Below are 19,862 nucleotides of genomic sequence, written 5' to 3' on the forward strand. Positions count from 1 at the left end.
TGCAGATTTGGTTCATTCATCCTCTTTCTCTTACAAAGGGACTTCTGGATAAATAAAAACAACTTAGATTTGCTCTTGTTTTTAGATCACCCAGTCAAAGAGGAGTAGTCCTGTAATTTTCCGGTTGCTTTGTTTCTAGACTGCGGAGTTAAAATTAAATGCTTTTAGTCTGTTTTCCCATTTAACATTGAACCTGATGGTTTCTTTTGGCTGACTGTCGCAGAGGTGGCAACATGGAAGACGATAAAATTATTGCAGGGGAGGGACCTGCAAGTGTCCGGTGCTCTAACTCCAAGGAAAAGTTGCCTCTGAGTTCATATCTTATCTGGCAGAGGAACCTCTCGGCACGGAGAGCCCCTGTGTGCTCCAGTCATGGGCAAAGCTTCAATCCGAGCTAATCAATTGCAAGTCATAAATCCATTGGAAACCAGGTGTCATTAATTTATGGCTAATGAAGTGACTTGTAACCATGTAATGGTTAATTCTTACAACCTTTTGCAGAAGGATGTMATTGAAGAGTTGAGCAAAGTTGTAATGAGCATGTGAGCATGTTGGTTTGAGTTCTAAATTATGAGAAATATGTAGGACTAAATCAGTGTAATGTTGGTCAGGACTGAGTCTGCTTGGAGTTGGGACTGATTAAATGCACTTAACAGCCTTGAATCTAAATTTTGGTGTTTCAGGGAGGGGCTTAAATGTGTAGAAAGGAGCTATTAGGACATAATGGAATTAATTTATTTGTGTTCCCTACTTAAAGTTATTTTAACATGTAGGGTGATTTTGAATCAAGCAATAAAGTTGTCCATCTCTTACAGTGTAAGCACTCAAGGTGACTTAGTGCGAACGCTATTTGAGAGTCGTATTCAACTAACTAGGAGTGAAGAGGCAGTGGTGCTGAGGCAGGCTATGAGAAATGTGGTAAACTTGTGCTAACTGGGTATGAAAGTGCCGAGTGTGGTGGAGGCTTCATCTAAACTGCAAAGAGCTCTTTACGGTGTTGTAACTGATAGTAATCCAAAGGGTTAACTGTAGTTTATGCTAATATTTTGTAGGTATTTGAATTAACCTGACACTGTGCAAGTGCTACCTGAGTGTTTTCTTTAAACTGTTCAGAGGACAGACTAGGCTAACATTTTCGACTGAGTCTTTTGGGAGGTCTTGCTTTACATCTCATCTGCCTTAGATTTAGAGAGGCGAATATTCCCATCTCCGGGTTGCTGTCTCAGTGTCACAACTGGCATTTCACAAATAAACATCTACTTTGGGGACGGGTCCGTTTTCAGGAACGTGATTGAAGGCCTTATTCACAGAGCAGTTGGCCGGCGTTTCTGAATTTGTCACACCTTTTCTGACCAAGTTATCGGCTCTTGCAGATGCCTCAGTCCAGGTTTGTAAGCTGCAGCCTCAGGACCGTGGTCCCAGCCTGATGGCGTCTGCTGTCTAGGCTAATCTCTTCTTCAGTTGCTATGTTTTTGTGAAGAAGGGTGGGATAAAATAAGGGGAAAAAAGATGGAAAATGGAAAAGCTGTTTCTAAACACTTCCTTTATATCTAAGCTGCTATTAACCAACTATTATACAGCCTAGGCCAGATCCTTTCTTCATATGAATCTGGCAAAATTAGTGGCTTTCAACCAGTAATTTTCATGAGCTAAATTGATGATCCCAATTTTTTTCCTTTTTAATCCCAAATGGGATTCCTCCAGCACATTCTGCATCCTACATGTTTTGGCATTTGCCTAAGGAAAAACTTATTATGATTTTTTTGCTTTAAAAATTATTTAATTTTATTTAACTTAATGAACGTTGCAATAATTTTCAGATGTGGCACATTCGTGTGCAGTTTTTTAAGGATGTATGAAAGTAGACCAAGTGTTACACACGTTTTGGGATAGAATATAACAGTTTTTTGTTGTTGAAATTCCTCAGACAGAAACTGGGGGAGATCCCTAGCATCCAAACTGGAGGATGGAACGGGAGATTTGGAGTGAGGAGGAAGTTGTGGAGAACCTGCCTCATGTTGCTAAAGGCAGCCAGGCAGATGTCCATCCCCCAGCTGAATTTTGTTAACTTTGGTCAACTTGAGTTTGAGAGCTGAAACTAGGAATAATCTGAACTGGCATGAAACAAAGTGGTATTAGTGTCTGCCTGACCGATTAGGCTAAGGCGGCTTTTTTTTCTTCTTCTTCTTTTTTTTTTTTAATGCACAGAATTTTTCTTCTTTGCTACAACGCCTTAGTGCGCTGTATACCTTCCAAATAACTGTTGAATTCAAACCTAAAAAATAAATTGCCATATAAATTCTCTATTTATTTAGTATTAAAAAAATAAGATTTTAATAGAGCAAATTGTCTTCAAGTCCTTGAAAATAGTCTATGCCGTGTGTCTTTGCAGTTCGTAGGATTTTTTCGTGATTTGTTTCTGGAACTTGTCTGTCTCTCCATTTCCTTTCAATATGATCTTTCTCCCATAAGGATACTTGAATTGTTCTTAAATTGTTACCTGCGCCCCTTAGTAAATATTTTATATTCTCTTTCAACGTGCTTCCATTTGATCTCCAGGACATCAGCTGTTGCCTTAAACTGATGCTGTGAAAGGGGTTTGGTGAGTTTTGATTCTGGTTTTGAACCATTTCTGAAACTTCGAGTTTGACAAATTCTGAGCTTTCGAGTATTATTTGAAATTCAAACAGTGTTTTAAAACACTTGTGTATGTTTTCATCCATGAGAGGTTTCTAAATAGCTGCCCGGTTGTTGCTGTGAACTCCGCTGTAAGCAGCCCCTCGTAAACCATTAACCTTCCTTCCTTGTCCGCTGTCCTTCATTCACTGGCTTGAAACAGATTTTAGACAAACATGGTATTTGTGCTGTAGAAATCATAAAATGCATATTGGAATGCTATTTACCTCTTCCTTTTTTTTTTCTTTTTCTTTTTTTCCTCCCTTCAAAGTGGCCTTTGGGCTGACTTATCTCAGGCTAAAACAAGGTTTTAGCAAACTTGATCAGTTTGGATTTTACAGTGTGCCTGTTGGGGGTGTCTTTGCATAAACACCACTTGCAGTATGTGGAAGCAGAAAAAACTCCTTGGAAAAGGGCTTGTTTTTCATTGTGGAAAATGCAAACAGGAAGTTTGAATTTTTCCATCGTTTCAAATTCAGCCGTGAGTTGCTATAGGTAAAGAAGGGTTTTAGCAACTGCTACTCAGGTCCTGGCTTTTATTCTCCACCGTTCACGGTAAGGACAATTTTAAACAGTCCTGCATCTGCATACATGCAGTCAATCGTTTTAAACTGTTCTTTAGTAAGTAATGATCATTAACTATTACACGTTTCCAACAGTATGTATATAGGAGACAAACTGTTAATTTAAATGAAAAGCCGCTTGTGAAAATGATTCTCTTGCTTCCTCACAATTATTCTGCTTTAGCTATGGCTTTACTATAATGAGTAACAGTAAATGAAATTTTCACTCTATTACTGTGTAGCAGTAGCAGATCACAGGTAGTGTAGAAAGCATTTTGTTTTCATTTAACAGGATRCATGGTATCAGGTGGTGTTGATTGACATTTCTTGGATAGTGCCTTATACAGCGTTTCATGCAAATCATGTTCGAATGAGAGTGCTGCRTCAAATTACATTTCTTTCAGATTATAGTCCTTGCAGATGTGAGAGCGAGCTTGTTCGGCAGCTAGCAAAAAGCTTTCGTTTTGAACACTTACTGTTTTCCCAACTTGTCTGCAAAGCTCTATAATTACAGCACTTAGGATAGTGAAGGAATGACGGGCACTTTCTCTTATCAGATCTATAAGTAGTAGCAAGCAGATGCAGCATGAGATCCCTCCAGCTGTCAAATATTGTCAGGCTGGCAGAGAGGGAATGCAGTTTAAAATGCAGGTGACATAATACCCAACATCCTCCATTTGCTAGTGGGCTTCTGATTAATCACGATTACCATACATTATCATACCATCAAATTTAATCATATCAATGAATTCCCATCTGCAAGAGGAGCAGCAGCAGCAGCTAAACATGATGGTAACAGCTATTAAAGAAGAGAGAAATAGATGGTTTTTAAATGCAGTAACCCTTTAACTTGTCATGCAAGCTCCACTTTGCATCTGCTCTATAGATACTAAAATCAAACAGCAAACTTGTGTGTTTATATTTCATAGTTTTTTGTCACTTACCTTTATGTTCAGTAATTTCTGTTTAGGACTGCCAAGGAAACCTGAGTTGCAGAATTTTTTTTTTTTTCTGTGTTAATGACATCAGATTTTCTCCAATTCAGTCTCACCTTTATTACCTGCTAATTGATTTTGATATATTTGGATGAATGTAGTTAAAACGTGGGTTTTTTTTAAAGCCTTATGAGCGAAGCATAAATTCTCATTGAGGCTCACAGGAAAATGTATTAAACGTGTAGCTATATAGCCATTAATTAGACACCATTAAAAGAGACTTTTAGCAAAAGTCAGGGCTCCTYTTCTAAAGAAATCTATTAAAATATTATGCAATTGTCTTTTTACTACAATGCGGTAAGGCTAAACTAATGCTTAAACTGAATGCAGAACTGAAATATGTGTTATAACATTAYAGAGGTCTAGATGATAGTATAATTGTCTTAAGTGATTTTAACTGAGCCAAAAAACATTATTTAAAAGACAATTCAGTCCATTTGTACCATCACAGTGAAAAACAAATTTTCCATTATCTATCAACTGATATTTATTAATCTTCTATACCCTCAGTTCTTGCCATTTACCTTTGAATGTAGAGGGGAAAATGCTTGATTCATTATAGAATACTAGAGTTTAGAGTAAAATGAGCTGATTTAGAGGAATACTATAGCTTGATAGTAGGATACCCAAAAAAGGAAAAGTTCAGGCCTTCATACCCCACATGTGAGTAGTACCTACAAGCTCATTGGGAGCCCTGGGGGTGTAAAGTGCTTGCGTCTAAGTGACCTTGCAAACAAGGTCAGGGATATGTAGGACATCTGCAAAATGAAATTTCCTTTCAGAATTATAAATTAGGAATGATGTAATATAACTACTAAATAGGTCTGAAATAGCATTTTCTAATACAGATCAAAGTCCAGGTTAGCAGCAGTTTTAATACTGTCTTCTATAAAGTTGTTTTTTGCTTGACTTTTTTTTGTGGTAATGTGAGCATTTTTAATTGAAGGAAGAAGCACCATCCCCAAGTCACATGTATTTATTTTGGGGATTCTCAGGTTGCTTTTAAACTAACTATAGCTGCTCTGTCAAGCTTGGAGTGTAATACAGAAATCCTAAATTTGACATTTATGATCCAGGTTAGTTTTGGCCTCTCTGAATTCTCTTTCTAATCATCAGTGACTTGCCAGTCACCAAGATGCACTGGGTCAATAAACATTGTAATAATACTTCCGTGCAATAGTCTCAAGTCTAAGGATAAGGTATAGCTTTTATAGGAGTTTATCTCAATAGCTCTGAAAGCAGAAGATGTCTCAACCTTCCATACTTTTGTTTGGGACCCTAATTATTTATACATTCCTAATTAAGCTGTCATTTTTCAGCACAAACATATTCAGAAAGATTTTATTGTCTTTCAAATGATTATGAAATTCTCTGCTCTTGAGGGAGAGCTCATGCTTCTGGCACTCTAATGTCTGCTACGCCAGTTCTCCAATTTCTTTTCTGTTCTGTGGTATTCCTATATTGTATTTAACCTTAAAAAGTGAGAGAGGGTACAGGAACGGTCACTCTCTCTCCTCCACACCAGGTCCCCCAAGACTACACCAGAGCCCCAGTGAGGTTTACAAACCAAAGTCAAACTAAAGCTGCCCAGCATGTTAGTTTAAAACACCTGTTTAACAAATTACTTAGGTTTGTGCTCTAATCWGAGAGATTTGGGTTTATTCTTTCTTCAAGTAGTGGAGGCAGCTACAACATTTCAGTCATAGGTCCTRTTTATTATAACGGCCCGTCTCTTCTTGCTGTAGACGCTCCTCCTCCAGCCGCACCAGACAGGCTGATGAGAGCCCAGCTCTTGTGCTCAGCCATACCGCTGTGAAGTCAAAGCTCCCATTAGGATATAATGTTCCTTTTCTATATTGACATTTCACGTAGGAGCCTTTTCTGAGAGTTGCTCTTGAGTGGGACCACTTGCCCTGCAGATTTCCCCTCTCAACCTTCTGTATCTCAGTGATGGAGCAAAGGCCCAGGAAACCTGTCTGTTGAGAGATCCTCCTGTGTAGCAGTGGTTGCTTCTGGGCTGTTTTGCCTTGTTGTTTCTCCTGTGCTTGCTAAGGCTCCTTTAGAAAAGCACCAAAATTGTGAGAATTTTTGTCTTTTTGCAACGTCAATGTCGCTGTGCTTGATGTGCGAAGAGGGATGCACGAAACTTTCTGGAAAGGGACACTCTCTTATATACAATGAATCTTATTTTTATCTTCAGTCTCCTGAACTGCTTGGGATGGTCTTAGTATGGTTAAGAGCAGGATAGTTATCTTCCTTTTTCAGTATTGGCCATATCCATATTTTAGCTACTTGAGCATGAGCTGGCTTAAATAACAAGGGAATCATTTTTTTTCTTTCCGTGTTTTTACTGGTTTTCCATGATGGCTGAATTATATTTTGAGGCTTGAACAGAGAAATTGGACATCAGTGATTTTTCTTACAGACATTCTGGATTTGTACCTAAACTTCCCAACACACTTTTTTATTTACTAGCATTCTGTAGTGTCAAAGAGAAGCTGGTCCTGGTTATGTGGTACATCTTTAATAKTAAAAATTACTTTAGACTTGATTTAGGGTAATATCAACCTGTTCTCCCAAACTGAATCTGCCTGTAACACTAGGATTTGTGCTGTCCACTTACTTGAACCAGCAGTTGCTCTCTCCTTGCTTTTTCTCCGAGAAGCTGTATCCCAGGAACTTTGAAAAGACACAGTTGGTGGCATGTGTTCATTGTCTTGAGTTTTATGATACGGATGATTTCTTACTCTGAACTCTAATTTTTGTTCTTCTTGATGAAATGTATTTTAAGAGTGAATTTTTATATAGGATCTACTTAAAATCCTAATTCTGTCAGGAAAATCGTAGGTTTTCTTTCACCTTGATGAAATTGTGATTCTCATAGACATCACAGGGAGACTACTGGGTCATTGGGACCTCATACTTAAGGAAATATCAAAATATGTCTTMTTCTGAAATTTCAGTGAATCATTCTCTTTGTATATGCTGCATGCAGTAAATGAGAACGCTCTGAAACTTGTGTGAAATGAACTTTGGCATGTATACATGCTGTATACATTTCTGCTTAAAAATTTTTGAACCATATTCACCATACATGAAACCAGGCTTCTTACACAAGAGGATGAGGAGTCAGTTCTTTGCTCTGGAAGGTGGGCATTTTAGGAAAGCTTTTTAAAAAGTCTAGTAGCTGCTGAAATAAGAGGATTAACATCTTGTGACAGATGGCTATAGTTTTAATTGTCATAGGTTACAGTGGTCATTATTCTTTGCATTTAAACCATATAAGAAGAATTAACTGAGTGGCCCTGCTTAACTGTCAATGGGGTTCTCCTAGCTCTTTGCATTTTAAGTAAGATTGATAAATGAAAACATGTTGTAGAGGCAGGGTGTAATTTATTGAAAGATTCATGAAGTTTCAATGACATTGTTAAGGTATTTAATTAGTCTCATGGAAAAAAAAAAGTAGAGTGACCCTTTTAGAGAAGCTGATAAGTCATATAATAGCTGTTAGATCCTCTTTATTCCTTGCTTTATAAGATTAACTTTGTGCTAAGCAATTTATGCTAAGTTTTCCCTTTTATTGGTAACCAAAGTTATCTGTGCTTCCTGAATAGATTATTGGAGATAACATCATGTAATTAACAAGAGATGCAGAAAAGTAAAAGTCCAATTTGTGTAAGAATTGTATGAGAGAGAATGTTAATTTCTTAACTAGGAAGAATATTTAAAGGGATAAAAGGAAGGCAAAATAGTGCAGTTCTTTGAAAGGATTAAAGTAACCTTATCTTGTGTTCTTTCAGAAGGTGGGATTGCTTGAGTGTGTGAAAGTCATGTTCAGTGAGCTATTCACAACTCTAATGAATTGTAGACACAAGTTTGCATTGCGTGTCTTTTTTTTTTCCCCCCAAAGTGATTGATAACATGCAAGTTRTGGCCTTATTGAATAATGCAAGTTAGTAAAAAGGGAAATTGCACAACTGGCCGGCATGTGGAACTGTATAACRACATCAGTCTGAGATGCTATAAATTATAGTGTGTGAAAGAGGAGGAGTGGATGGATTTTTTTTCTTTTCTTTTTTTTTTGTCAGAGTACACTTTACAAAATTAAAGATTTGAGACAATAAAATACCTGTCAGCAGCACTTCAATGTGCAGATATCTTTGACCTTTAAGTACTTCTAAAATGTCCATGATTGTTGATTTCCAAAGAGAAATCTGCACACAACCCCACTTCCTATGCAATTTCTTTCTAGACCTAAGTCCTTCTATTTAAAAAGATGAAACAAATTTTAAATGCTTCAAAGTAGAATTATACTAGGATAAATTAAGTGGTGGAGTTCAGCACTTCCATTTCTTAAAAACAGATGGCTTAAGAAAAATCTTGATGTTCAGTAGCTTGCTTTCAGCGTGCAGGGATTGAAGTATGTCTTGGTTTTGACAGAAGACACAAATGGGACTGGCCCCTCTCAGCCCACCCATCCTTACTGAGAAGCTCCAAGCCCTGGTGGAGGTGGACATGACCCCTCAAGCTTTCAAAAATGGCAATGTCTCTCTCAGGCCCTTTGAAATACGTTTTGACACCAGGGCTTCACCTAGTGGTTTCAGAAGAATTATACAGTGCTGAACTGGTTGCAGCATACTTTAATTTTTGTGAAGGGAGATGTGTAGATTGTTTAAGGATTTTTTTATTATTATTATTTTCTTTCCCTGCCTTGTCTGAGATGTGGTGGGTCAGTCTGGTTCACGACTTGTTTCCTGTTTCTCTGTGCACTTTTTGCAACTAGCTTTAAATATAGCTAGAAGTGCCATTTTGGGCTTCTTTCCTTCCTTGCTTTTTGGTGCACTCTTATTAAATGATCAATCCGATAACAAAGAGAGGGAGAGAACGCTTCCAAAAAGTTGCTGTCTGCTCTCTACGCGTCTGTCCCATATAGAAGTCTGGCAGCTGGATCTCTGGAAACATCTGCGTTAATCTGATCCAGACTTGTAAGGTCTCGCTGCAAAGTCGCAGCAGTATTTTTGTCCTTTTCTCCAAAGTTACAGTTGGCCCTAATCTTGGGTGGAAAGTTTAGAACTTGACTAATTACATGAACTTGCAAGAGTCCCGTTCGTTTAGCTGGCATCTGTTAACTTAAATAAATGTATTTTGAAGTCCATAAGATTTTTTTTTTAAGTATTATTAAGTTTCCTACAAGGGGTAGTAATGGCGAAATGATAGTTAAAATTATTTTTTGTTGGGAGCCTTACTTGATGTGTGCACTGAATAGTTTGGTTGTAATTTGAACTGTCCAGATAGCCAAACCATGAAAAATGGAAGTAACTACTGTGCATATAGAGATTTATTATGGAGCTGTGTTACAGTATGCTTATTCTATCAAAACTAGACCATTATGAAAACTGGCTTTTGCACCTGCTCTTCATTAATTTTTGAAGTTAAATAGCTGTGCATAGTCTTTCCTACAAAATAGCAGAATGCAGTTGGGGGTTATTAGCAGCAAATACTTGCTGAATGCAGTGTGACGCTAATGATAAAAATAATCCATACCTAGAGGTTTAGCTTAGCTGCAGTTAAATTAAAAAAAAAAAATCAAAAACTTTAAGTTTATATTTCTTTGTGCTATATTTGACACGATTACAATCTGTTTTAATTAGAAGTTGAAGCTGTGATATTAGTGTAGTCCCAGAAATTGAGAAAAAAAAAAAAAAACAAATGTAATGGTGTTTCAGGTAATAAGCAGGGGCCTTACAACTTAAATTCACCAAATTTTGCATATTTCCTGAAAAACTAAGTTCATTTATGTCTGGAAGTAATAGCTCGGGTTGAAATTTATAGAATTAAGTTTTATATGTAGTATGTGGAATCAGTCCATAACACAAATTCCTGTTGGAACTGTCTTGAAATTTATTTTAAAAGAAAGCCCTTGTCAGTGTAAAATTTGAAAGTACAAGCCCTTTTCCACTCATATTAATGTAATTTAGGGACAGAATTTTATTTCACGTTTCAGGAATAGCAGAAGCAAAGCTGGTTTAAAAAAATTGCAGGTCAGTCTTTTTCGCTGGTGTTAGAAGGAAAAGAATCAAACTCTTGATTTCTTTTTTAGAAGCAAATATTTGTAATACATTTTTCTGCAAATGACAGATGTCTCTGTAATTGACTTTGCATGATTGTCCGTCAGTTATCAGCCAAGAAATGTGATTATTCATAATATTTTATTAGTTCTTCAGAATGCCATATACATAAAGTTAAATTCTGTAAGTGACAAAACATAAGTGGATATTTCTTAATGACACTTAATGGCACATGTAGTGTGCTGTTTTACAGTAGTATGATTTATATCAGCCATATTTTCTGTAGTTTTCCCACTTTTGAAATTTTTAGATTAAAAGAAAAAAAAAGTTCCATTGTGCATAGAATAACTGCCCTAGTAGGGAAGGGGCATTACTTTAGTAGCCAGATTTGACAGTTCAGTATTAATGAATCCTGACAGTGAGAGACAGCTCATGATCATGTAGGATAAAAAAAGGATCTTCGTGTTATTTTACCTGCAAAATGGAAAAGTAGGGTTGACTTTAAGATTGGAAAATGTTTGCAAGCTCTAAAAACTTACTAGCTTCAAAGGTTAACTGGAATCTCAAAAAACATTAACCGAAAACCAAAAAGCAGAACTCATAATTGTGAAAAGGGAGAAGCAGATAGGAAGAGCTACGAACTTAAAATACTTTCTTCTACCTTGGACTGTTGTGGAGTTATTTTGACTCAAACTTGTATTGTAGGACATACTTGTATGAAATATAATACTAAAAAAGCTAGAGCAGAAAACTATTTTCTTAATGTATCTTGGGGAGAATTTGTTATTTTTGCAATTTTAATGCTTTTTAAAGCATTTTGAATGCAGCTTTAGGGGATAAGAGAAGAAAAAAAATCCCAAATACAAAATTAAATATCAAAAAATAAAATTACATTTATACCCAAACAAATGCAAAATTAAGTATCCAACATTATAGTTTACAAAATCTGGTTGGTTTCAGGTATACTTTGTTTGCAATTTAAGAATAATAGCAAGTTTACATTTTAAAAAATGCTTTCCAACTGGATAATTGTTATTTTTGTTCAAGATATGTTAGGTGGTTGAGGGGATAGTAAAAATTGCGTCTTAAATTAAGCCGGAAGGACACCTTTGGTACTGAAGGGAGCTCCAAATCAATATTGCTTATGTTTTCAAACAGTAAAATATCTTGCTGGTTGTTAGTTTCTGTGATATTTTTATAAATAAACCATTACCTTATTTTAGTAAGTGTGACCTTTCTTAGATCTAAATTAATTTCATGTTATTCCATTCTAAAACATACCAAAGCTGCTTTCCTAAGGGTTTAAGGTTTCCTTACGATGGGAAGCGTAAGGCTGCTCTCGGGGTGTGTAATACTACCAGACTGCTGTGGTTTGAGCCAAGACCGTCTGGGCTGCTCGTCTGCCTCTGTTCAAATTGTTTTGGTTGAAATTTTCCAAATGCTTTTCTTCTGAGACTGAAGCTGTGGAAAAATACTGTTTTGCCCAAGTGAATTATTTAGAAACCATATTTTGCATGTTTTATAGCTATTCAATTTTTCAAGGAAAAAAAAAGAGTTTGGCCTCGCTGAGGGTGTTTCAGTACATAAGACCTCAAATGGCATGAAACTCAGCAGGACTTTCCATGCGTTTGCAAATCGGGGCCACGTTGGGAAGAGATAGATCCTGGGCATAATAATGAGGGGACGGGGTGGCAGAAGAGAGGGGAGCCTGTTATGAGAAACAGTGTCTTCTTTTGAAGAGTAGAGAATCTTTTTCCCAGTGCTCTCATTAGCTTCTCCTTCGCTGGCAAGAGAAAGAGGAAACGGCCTGCACTAAGCTCATTGGCAAGAGAGGCTGGATCTGGGTTAGGACTCGTTTGTGGGTAAAAAATTGGAGATTAGAGACTGTTCTACACTTTCATTCTCTTGCCAGAGCTGAGGCATGAGGCAAGTGGGAGTTCGTGACTGGTGGCCACAAGACAAGACAGCCAGTTTGGAGTTGGGAAGCTGGACCCACACTGGGGTTAGGGACCAGCAGGCAGAGCAGAAGAAGTGGTAGGGATGAGAGGATGTATCTAAAGAGCAAGCGGGATCAAGAGAGAACTAAGATTAATTGGACAAGGAACTGATATTGGGGAGGATGCTTCAAATTGGGTTAAAAATTTTGGGAATAGGAATGGAGACGCTTGATATTGTAAGCTAGATCTGTATGTAACTGGAGTTCAGGAGCGAGGGGAGAGACTGAGGATCTGTGGCTCAGACTGGGGCAGAATATGTTGAGCTTGGAAGAAGCAGGTAGAGGGGATTATGGTCACTRTAATGCCATTTGGTGCTTGAAGTCAAGTGCAGCCAGACTATTACTGCTCTTCAGCTCAGGTGGTAAATTTGTGGTACTTGTGCTTTCTTCACCCAGGTTTTTGGTGTTTCCATGCAATTTGTTTTTTCACTTGCTGCTTTAGAAATAACTAAGACATCTTACATGTAGGCSTATGTTGTGACTAGAGAGATGTACTACGAGAACTTCAGAGTTTCAAAGTGAAGCACTCTGAAAATAGGAAATACCAGGCTGCCCATCCAGGCATCTTTCTCTCCCCATGCGTGATATGCTCATGTGGCTAAGTGCTGCAAATGAGCTGTAAGATAAAAACCATCTTGTGTGAAAACRGCCCTAATGAATGGGTTTCTCTCCCTACCTCTGTTGCAACAACCTTATGCATTATACAGTGATAAAGTAATAACTAAATAACTAAATATCAGTTGTTTTTCTGGGTGCCTCACTGGAGGCTACGTGACTTGCAGAAGCACTGTGTTCCCTGATGTGACTGAAGGCTGGGAGAGCTATGCTTTGATAAATCTGCTTTTATCACCAAGGTTTCCAGGATGAGGGGATGCATTTTTAACCTTAGTCTGAAAGCACCTCTGGCAGCTCCTACATGTGGTGATGGTACTGTTGCGGCGTGGCAGCGAAGGGTCAGGATCCYCAAGGTTCGTGTGCATTGCTGTTTTGGCAGGCGGCCAAGGCTGTCCTGTTCAACGCAAGAGAAGGGCAATGCAGCTGAAGAGCCGAGTTCAGCTAAACCGAAATGGATTTTGATGGGACAAATAAATGTCACTTTCCTCCATCCCAAATGTGTCCCTCTTCCTCCAGCTGCTATTGTTTGCAGACAGCCTTAGAAATTCAAAGGTGTGAGTCTTTTCTGAGGTGGCAAGAATATTTTATGCTGGGGGGTGGTAGCCTACAGCAGTGTAGCCTATCCTCCTATAAATAGTATGTATGTTATGAGGACTGTCAGGCTCGACTGTGAAATGATGTCTTTCCACTAAACAGCCATAGGAGACAGGATGACTGGGGACACTGGCGATGGAATATAGATCCTTGAATGTCTAGGAGTGATAAAGTATTTACAATTGATGGCTCTTCAGCAACATAAAATAAGTAGTCTTAGTCTTGCTTTGAAATCAGAGGTGTTAGTATCTCAAATTATCTCCATTTAGGCACTTTCAAGGAGGCCAGAGATTTAACAGATGCAGATCCGCAGTGGCTCTCTTGTCTRTTTGTTTGGTCCTTGCAAATCGTGGCTGGAGCGTGCTGATAGAAGGGTGAGGAGCAGCTTTGGCTTTTGCTGCTTTGGTAGTGAATAGAAGACTTCAACTTCCCAGACAAATACCCACTGTTGCTGTGTGAGGAAGTTGTTTTGCCAAAATGCTAATATTTTTGCATTAAAAATATGTATGGATCACAACATACAAGACTTATTTGGATATTGGAGGTCTTCCCTTCCTTATGTGGAAATATGGTATAAGCTTCAGTGCTGGTGGTATTAATGATTTCAGTTTAAGGGGGTTATGTGTTTTCATTTTAGGATATTTCCTGTTCTTGATTTTAAAAAACAAGTAAACAACAAAAATTATCTCTTATGCCCAAGTTAACTGCCTCGCAGTTGGGATAGGGTGAGACGGTACACGCTCTTGGTTAGCACAGCTCAGTAAATAAATGGTAAGACACCATTTAACTCAGTTGTTTGATCTTTTGCCAATGGCCATGTTTCAATAGAGCAAGGAGTGTTTGCTCTTAAATCTGTTTTGAAAAGCTTGTTTTTAGCAAGGGCAAGTTCTAAGCAGCTGGTGAATATCAGATGTAGACAGAACGGATGCCTCCACCAATTTCAAAATTCATGTAAGGTAGAAAACGAGCTGTTCTTAGATTATGTCGATTGCTTGTTTGATTTACTTGCACATAATAGGGGAATGTTTGTGAATATGATGATTTGTGAAGCATAGTTTCTTTCAGTTAGCAGAGGGTGCTAAAATATTTTGTCAGCTTTTGATATTAAAAAAAATGGTAATAGTGTGAATTACTGAATTAAGCATGTCTTCTGCATGCTTCTGCTTTTGAATTAAGATACTGCTCTCCTGCAATATATAAAGGGATACTTTTTTTTTTTAACTGAGGGGATGAAGATGGTTTTGTAACCTTCATTCTTCTTGTAATGCTTCAGATGCTTAAGTTGTTGTGAATTGACAGAAGTATTCTCCTGTTATTATCTTGAAAGATGATTTCTTTAATTTCTGGATGCCACAATTTTCTTTCTCTTTTTTTAAGTAAACCTGCTTCATTTCTGTAGCTTAGGTTGTACTAAATAGATGGCAAAGAATAGCACAGTTTAAGAATAGCACGGTTTAAGAAGATAAATGTCAGGAATGTTTTCTAAAGTAGACATTCAGATTTTTTTGGATTAATGGGAAAGAAGGTCAATAATTGCATGGATTTCAGTAAGCTTGAGAAGAAATGGCATTCCTGTGGTGCTAGTGATTATTAAAACATTGAGAATTCATTTCAAGATACTATACTCAGTGCTTAATATCTCTTCCATTGTGAAAGAATGACTTGGTAAGGACTGCCAATTTGTACAGATTTTAGGAGGTAACTCATAAATCAATTGTGCTTTTCAGACAAAAAAAAAAGAAAAAAAAGCAAGTGTCAGATAAATTCCTGGTGGTCTTAGTCTCAGTTTTGTCCTATTAAACAGGGCCCTCCAGACTTCCAGCAGCACACTCCTGGACCTGTTCCTACCAACTTCTCCCAAGCGCCGAGGCTGCCCATCCAGGACCAGTGGAGAGGCCCGCCGCCACCTCCGCCACCGCTCCCTCCTCCGCCACCTCAGGAAAGAGACCCTTTCTTCTTAGGAGGTAAGGATTCTTGTTGCAGTTAACATATCCAATGTACTTTCTGCAAAGTGAATAGGTAGTTTAAGTGTGTATCCTGTAACATGAAGTGTCCCCAAGAACCTAGAGACAAGGTACTATAAAGAGTGTTAAAGAGTCTGTTAAAGTTAGCTAAAATGATGCAGCATAAGAAACAAAATAGATCCTAAGTGCGTGTGTGTGTGCATAAATCTATATGTGTATACACACACACACACACACACACACACACACACACAGGGGTGTGTTTGTGTGTGTGTATATATATATAAATATATATATAAAAATATGTAAAAAGCTGCTGAACATCCAATCAGCAAATGGTAGCAAAGTTTTACGAGTTCTTGTATGTCTTAAACCCTAATCCCTGTAATGTTTCATTGATTTCATTAGAGCAGAATTTTTAAGTTGTTCCTGATTCCCGTTTATTAACAGTCACGCCGTTCTTTCAAGCAGCAGTTCCTCTTTACGCAGGGGGTAGAAGCAACAGAAATGTAACCTTGAGGATAGCTCTTAAAATGAAAACGTCTCWCACGTTCTTCCTGTCTTCAAACGCCAAGTTTACTTTCCTGCTCCAAGGGAAAGCCGCCGCTTCGAAGGGCGCCTGCTGCCCGCGGCGGCCGCCCTGAGTTACCTCTCTGCTCCGCAGATCCCCGCTTCCCCAGCCACCACCTGTTCGAGCAGCGGAGCCCCCCGCCGCCGCCGCCGCCGCCGCCGCTCCTCAACAGCGCTCACCCCGTCCCCGCGCAAAACCCCATGCCCTTCAGCCAGCCCGGGCCGGCCTTCACGCAGCAAGGGCAGCAGCCGGTCTTCCCCCGCGAGAGGCCGGTGCGGCCCAGCATGCAGCCCCAGGGCCCCGTGGGCATCCTGCACTTCAACCAGCCGGGCTCCGCCAGCCCGCGGCCCTTCATGCCGCCGCGGCAGCAGTTCCTGCAGGCGCCGGCGCAGCCCTTCCTGGCCACGCACACGCAGCCCAGCATGCAGGTACCGCCCGGGGGGGGGGGGGCCGGGAGGGCCGCGGGGGGCCGGGGCCGGGGCCGCTGCGGCGGGGCTGCAGCGCCCTCTGCCGCCCGCCTGCCGCCCGGCTCGGTAGCGAGCGCTGCGCGACGGCCCTGCTTGGAGCCGGGGGAAACGAGCAGCAGCTCAAGCCCTTCGGAAAAGAAGGGCGCGCGGAGGGGGAAACCCCTTCCTCCGCCTGTTTCCACCTCACCTGCTGAGCTGCGCAAGTTTAGATATAGAACCACTCTGCGCAGCTAATCCACTTGGTTTAGCCTGTTCCGTAGCTGCTTAAAGATGTTTTGAGACCAGGGGAGGCTGGGTGCAACTTCTCCAGAGTTTATTGCCTCGGCGCTAACACCAAATAACCGTCCTCTTCCTGCGAAGGGTCCCTTGCATCCTCCGCTGCAGCCACAGCCCCAGCCCCAGCCCCAGCAGCACCATCACCAGCAGCAGCAGCAGCACCATCACCAGCAGCAGCAGCAGCACCATCACCACCTGCAGGGCCCCCCGCAGCCCTTGATGCCCATGAACCAGCCCCAGTTTCGGCCCCACATGCCAACCGCCCAGCAGCAGCCCAACAGCAACCGGATGCAGTGCCAGCAGCGGCAGGGGCCCATGAAGCCCAGGCATGTAAGTACCGCTGGCATCGGTGTCCCCTCCCTTAGCCGTGCACGTGTAACAGGCGTGTAAGCACAGGTTTCAAAACCCACGAGTGAATTTGCTCCAGTGCAGCATGTTCTGTTGCTTGGTAGGTTGGGGTGATGCAAACAGTCCCTGTGGAGCAGCGTCTGTAGCTGTTCCATATGACTGCAAATCAGAACAACCACTTTGATTAGGAAAATAAATCACTTGGTGAAAAGCACATCTGAGAAAGATGTAAACAAGTGAGATTAGGTTTTGCTAAAAATAAAACTGTTGTTAGAATGTTCTCATTTCTGTAACTTTTCTTCTTACCTTAAAAATACAGTTGCTCTTGAAAAAACTTTTTTGCCAAACTTAGAAACCGAACTTAATCATGAAAAATCTGAAAGAGGAAGCACCTTAATCTTGCTTGTGATGGAAATCTTTGCATTTTTTCTTTCTGCTTTTCAGAACACGCCCTCCCAGAATATTGTCAAGCGTTCAAATCAGCAGCTACAAACAACTGCTCCAAGAAACAGCAACTTGCGTGAGTTGCCGATAGCACCGTCACACGCGCTGGAAGTGAGCAACAACAGGCGAACTTCTACTCCAGCTGCTCAGGTCAAACCCATTACCAGCACCATGTCTGCCACCAAGGCTGTAGCTGGTGTTGGAAACTCGCAGGGAAGGCCTGAGATGAAAGCTAAAGCAATCACACCAGTGGGCCAAGCGAAATCGGAAGTAAAATCTGAACCAGAGGTAAAGTTTGGTTTGGGTGGGTTTTTTTGTTTGTTTGTGCGTTTTGGGGGGGGGTTTGGTGCCACTAGAGACCCCTCTACTGAGTTGCATTTTTCCTGTTTAATATGATGGCAAGAGCAGTATCCACTAACAAAACAAAACAAAAGTCTGCAAGGGTGGCAGGGCTGTAAGGAGTGTGTTTTGCAGGAGGAGGAGGAGACATTTCTACTGTGACAAGGCAGAGGTTGAGGAAAGGGCATCAACAGATATCAGCCTCTGAAATCCCCACTGTGCCTATTTTTATCTTGCAGCAATTCTGACCAATTTTTTGGTCAGCATTTCCTCTCAAATCAGAAAACCTCTTCTCTTCCATTTCCTCTGATGTTCTATACCTCAGAAAAATTGCCTGTTTAGACAGCTGCTTTCCTAATGCTGTTTTCCTTCAGACTGTCCAGTCATCTCTAGGRTCTTGAGTGCTCTTGTACAAAGTTGCTTCTGCGTTGTCTGGGGAGCTCCTTGCTCTTGAAGAAGGAAATGCCTCTTTTACACAACATTTTGGCCTGATCTCTAATCTAGGGAAAATAGGAAATGCTCTTAAGTTTTCCATTTTGGAAAAAAGATGCCATTTGCTCTGCCAATACTCTGCACAATCAAAAAAAATGAGGTGTCTGGGTCATGTACTGTGAACAGGTGACTGCTTCCCTGCGCAGCTGCTTTTGGACGCTAGACAAGAGACTCCTTGTGTGCTGTTAACAGGGGGATAGGATTGAGCTGGTGGTGCTGTTAATACTGAATATCAGGAGGTGCTAGAGAAGCATGGCGGTTAAATGAATTCCATATGGTTTCTGAATGTCAGGTTATTCTGAGCAGAATTGTAAATTTTTATAGTTCAGCTGACCATGAATCTTGCCTCAAGGACCAGGTTTCTTTCAACAACTGTTGAAAGCTTTAGTTGTGATAATGCTTTCTTCCCTTTAAGCTGCTGGTTATTAGCTTCACATTTTGTTCTTGAATTCGTTATGACCATCCCTAATTTCCACAAACGAAGCACAAAAGAAATCCATAGCTAGCAGTGTTTGACCTCTTGTGCACTTGCTTTTCAGCAGGAATATTGAAAAAAAAAAACACACTATTTCAGCTTTTCAGCTTTAATTTTGATCTTTTTTGCAAAAATGACTTAAGTAATCCTCTTCTCCTCAATTCAGTCTCTTGGAATAATCTAAGTCACAGAAAATACCATACCTCATAGGGAAGTCTCTGTCTTTCAGGCCTTTAGTACAGGTAAGTTTTGTAAGCCTATGCAAAGCAGATATAGGCCTCGCCATCTAAAACGTTTTATAGTTCTTTCATATTTTAGTCATTTGAAATTTAAGGCATTAGTCCTGAAATATCTCTGCCAGTATTTAGAAAAATGAACTGATATTTTTCACTCTTAATAAAATCAATTAAAAAAAAAAAGAAAAAAAAAGCAGTCATCTTGTTCTCTCCATTTTAAGTTTTAAACATATCCTAACCTAAACATATCCTGAATTCTTAGCTTTACAAAATTAAGCTTCCTTTTTATTTCTATGTCATGGCTATCTTTGGAAACAAGTTGTGATATCTATTTCACATCGATTTTTGTAAAAGAGGGGAAATATGTTGCCCTGGAAGAACTGATGCATCTCCCAGTGCTTCCTAGTATTAAGCATGAGCCATTAAGCATGAGCCATTAACATTAAGCCTATGTGGGTACACTCAGCAATTACTGAAAGTGTGTGACTGTGTGCGCGCACAGGGAACACTTCTTGTTTTAAAGGGAACTTGAGAGCCACGTGCTGCAAACAGCAGCGTAGTAGCAGTTGTCCCCTTTCAGCTGTGCCACTGTGGCCGTCCTGTTCACTGGTGCCACTTATTGGCACTTTTACAAACTGACGATTGCAGTACTAGTAACTTCCATTTTCAAGTATTTAATGTTTTCTTTTTCTCTTCACTGTTGWTGTAATGTAGGTTATTACATTTCTGTCCTTAAGGCAGAC

General features: G+C 39.9%; 1 protein-coding gene across 9 annotated transcripts in view; it reads left to right on the forward strand.

Annotated features, from left to right (window-relative positions):
• The window catches only part of RBM33 (RNA binding motif protein 33), a 124,335-nt gene that overhangs the window by 44,609 nt on the left and 59,864 nt on the right, over positions 1 to 19,862 (forward strand). For all 9 annotated transcript variants that reach the window (XR_003254098.1, XM_026069241.1, XM_026069245.1 and 6 more), the window contains 4 exons: positions 15,312 to 15,471; positions 16,136 to 16,470; positions 16,870 to 17,115; positions 17,578 to 17,865. Coding sequence is in view for 8 of the 9 variants with exons in the window: in XM_026069241.1 (XP_025925026.1) it covers positions 15,312 to 15,471; positions 16,136 to 16,470; positions 16,870 to 17,115; positions 17,578 to 17,865 (1,029 nt within the window). In the remaining variant the exon portion in view is untranslated. The remainder of the gene's footprint in view (positions 1 to 15,311; positions 15,472 to 16,135; positions 16,471 to 16,869; positions 17,116 to 17,577; positions 17,866 to 19,862) is intronic.

This window comes from Apteryx rowi, unplaced genomic scaffold, assembly GCF_003343035.1.
Source record: "Apteryx rowi isolate R43461 unplaced genomic scaffold, aptRow1 scaffold_29, whole genome shotgun sequence".
NCBI lineage: Eukaryota > Metazoa > Chordata > Aves > Apterygiformes > Apterygidae > Apteryx > Apteryx rowi.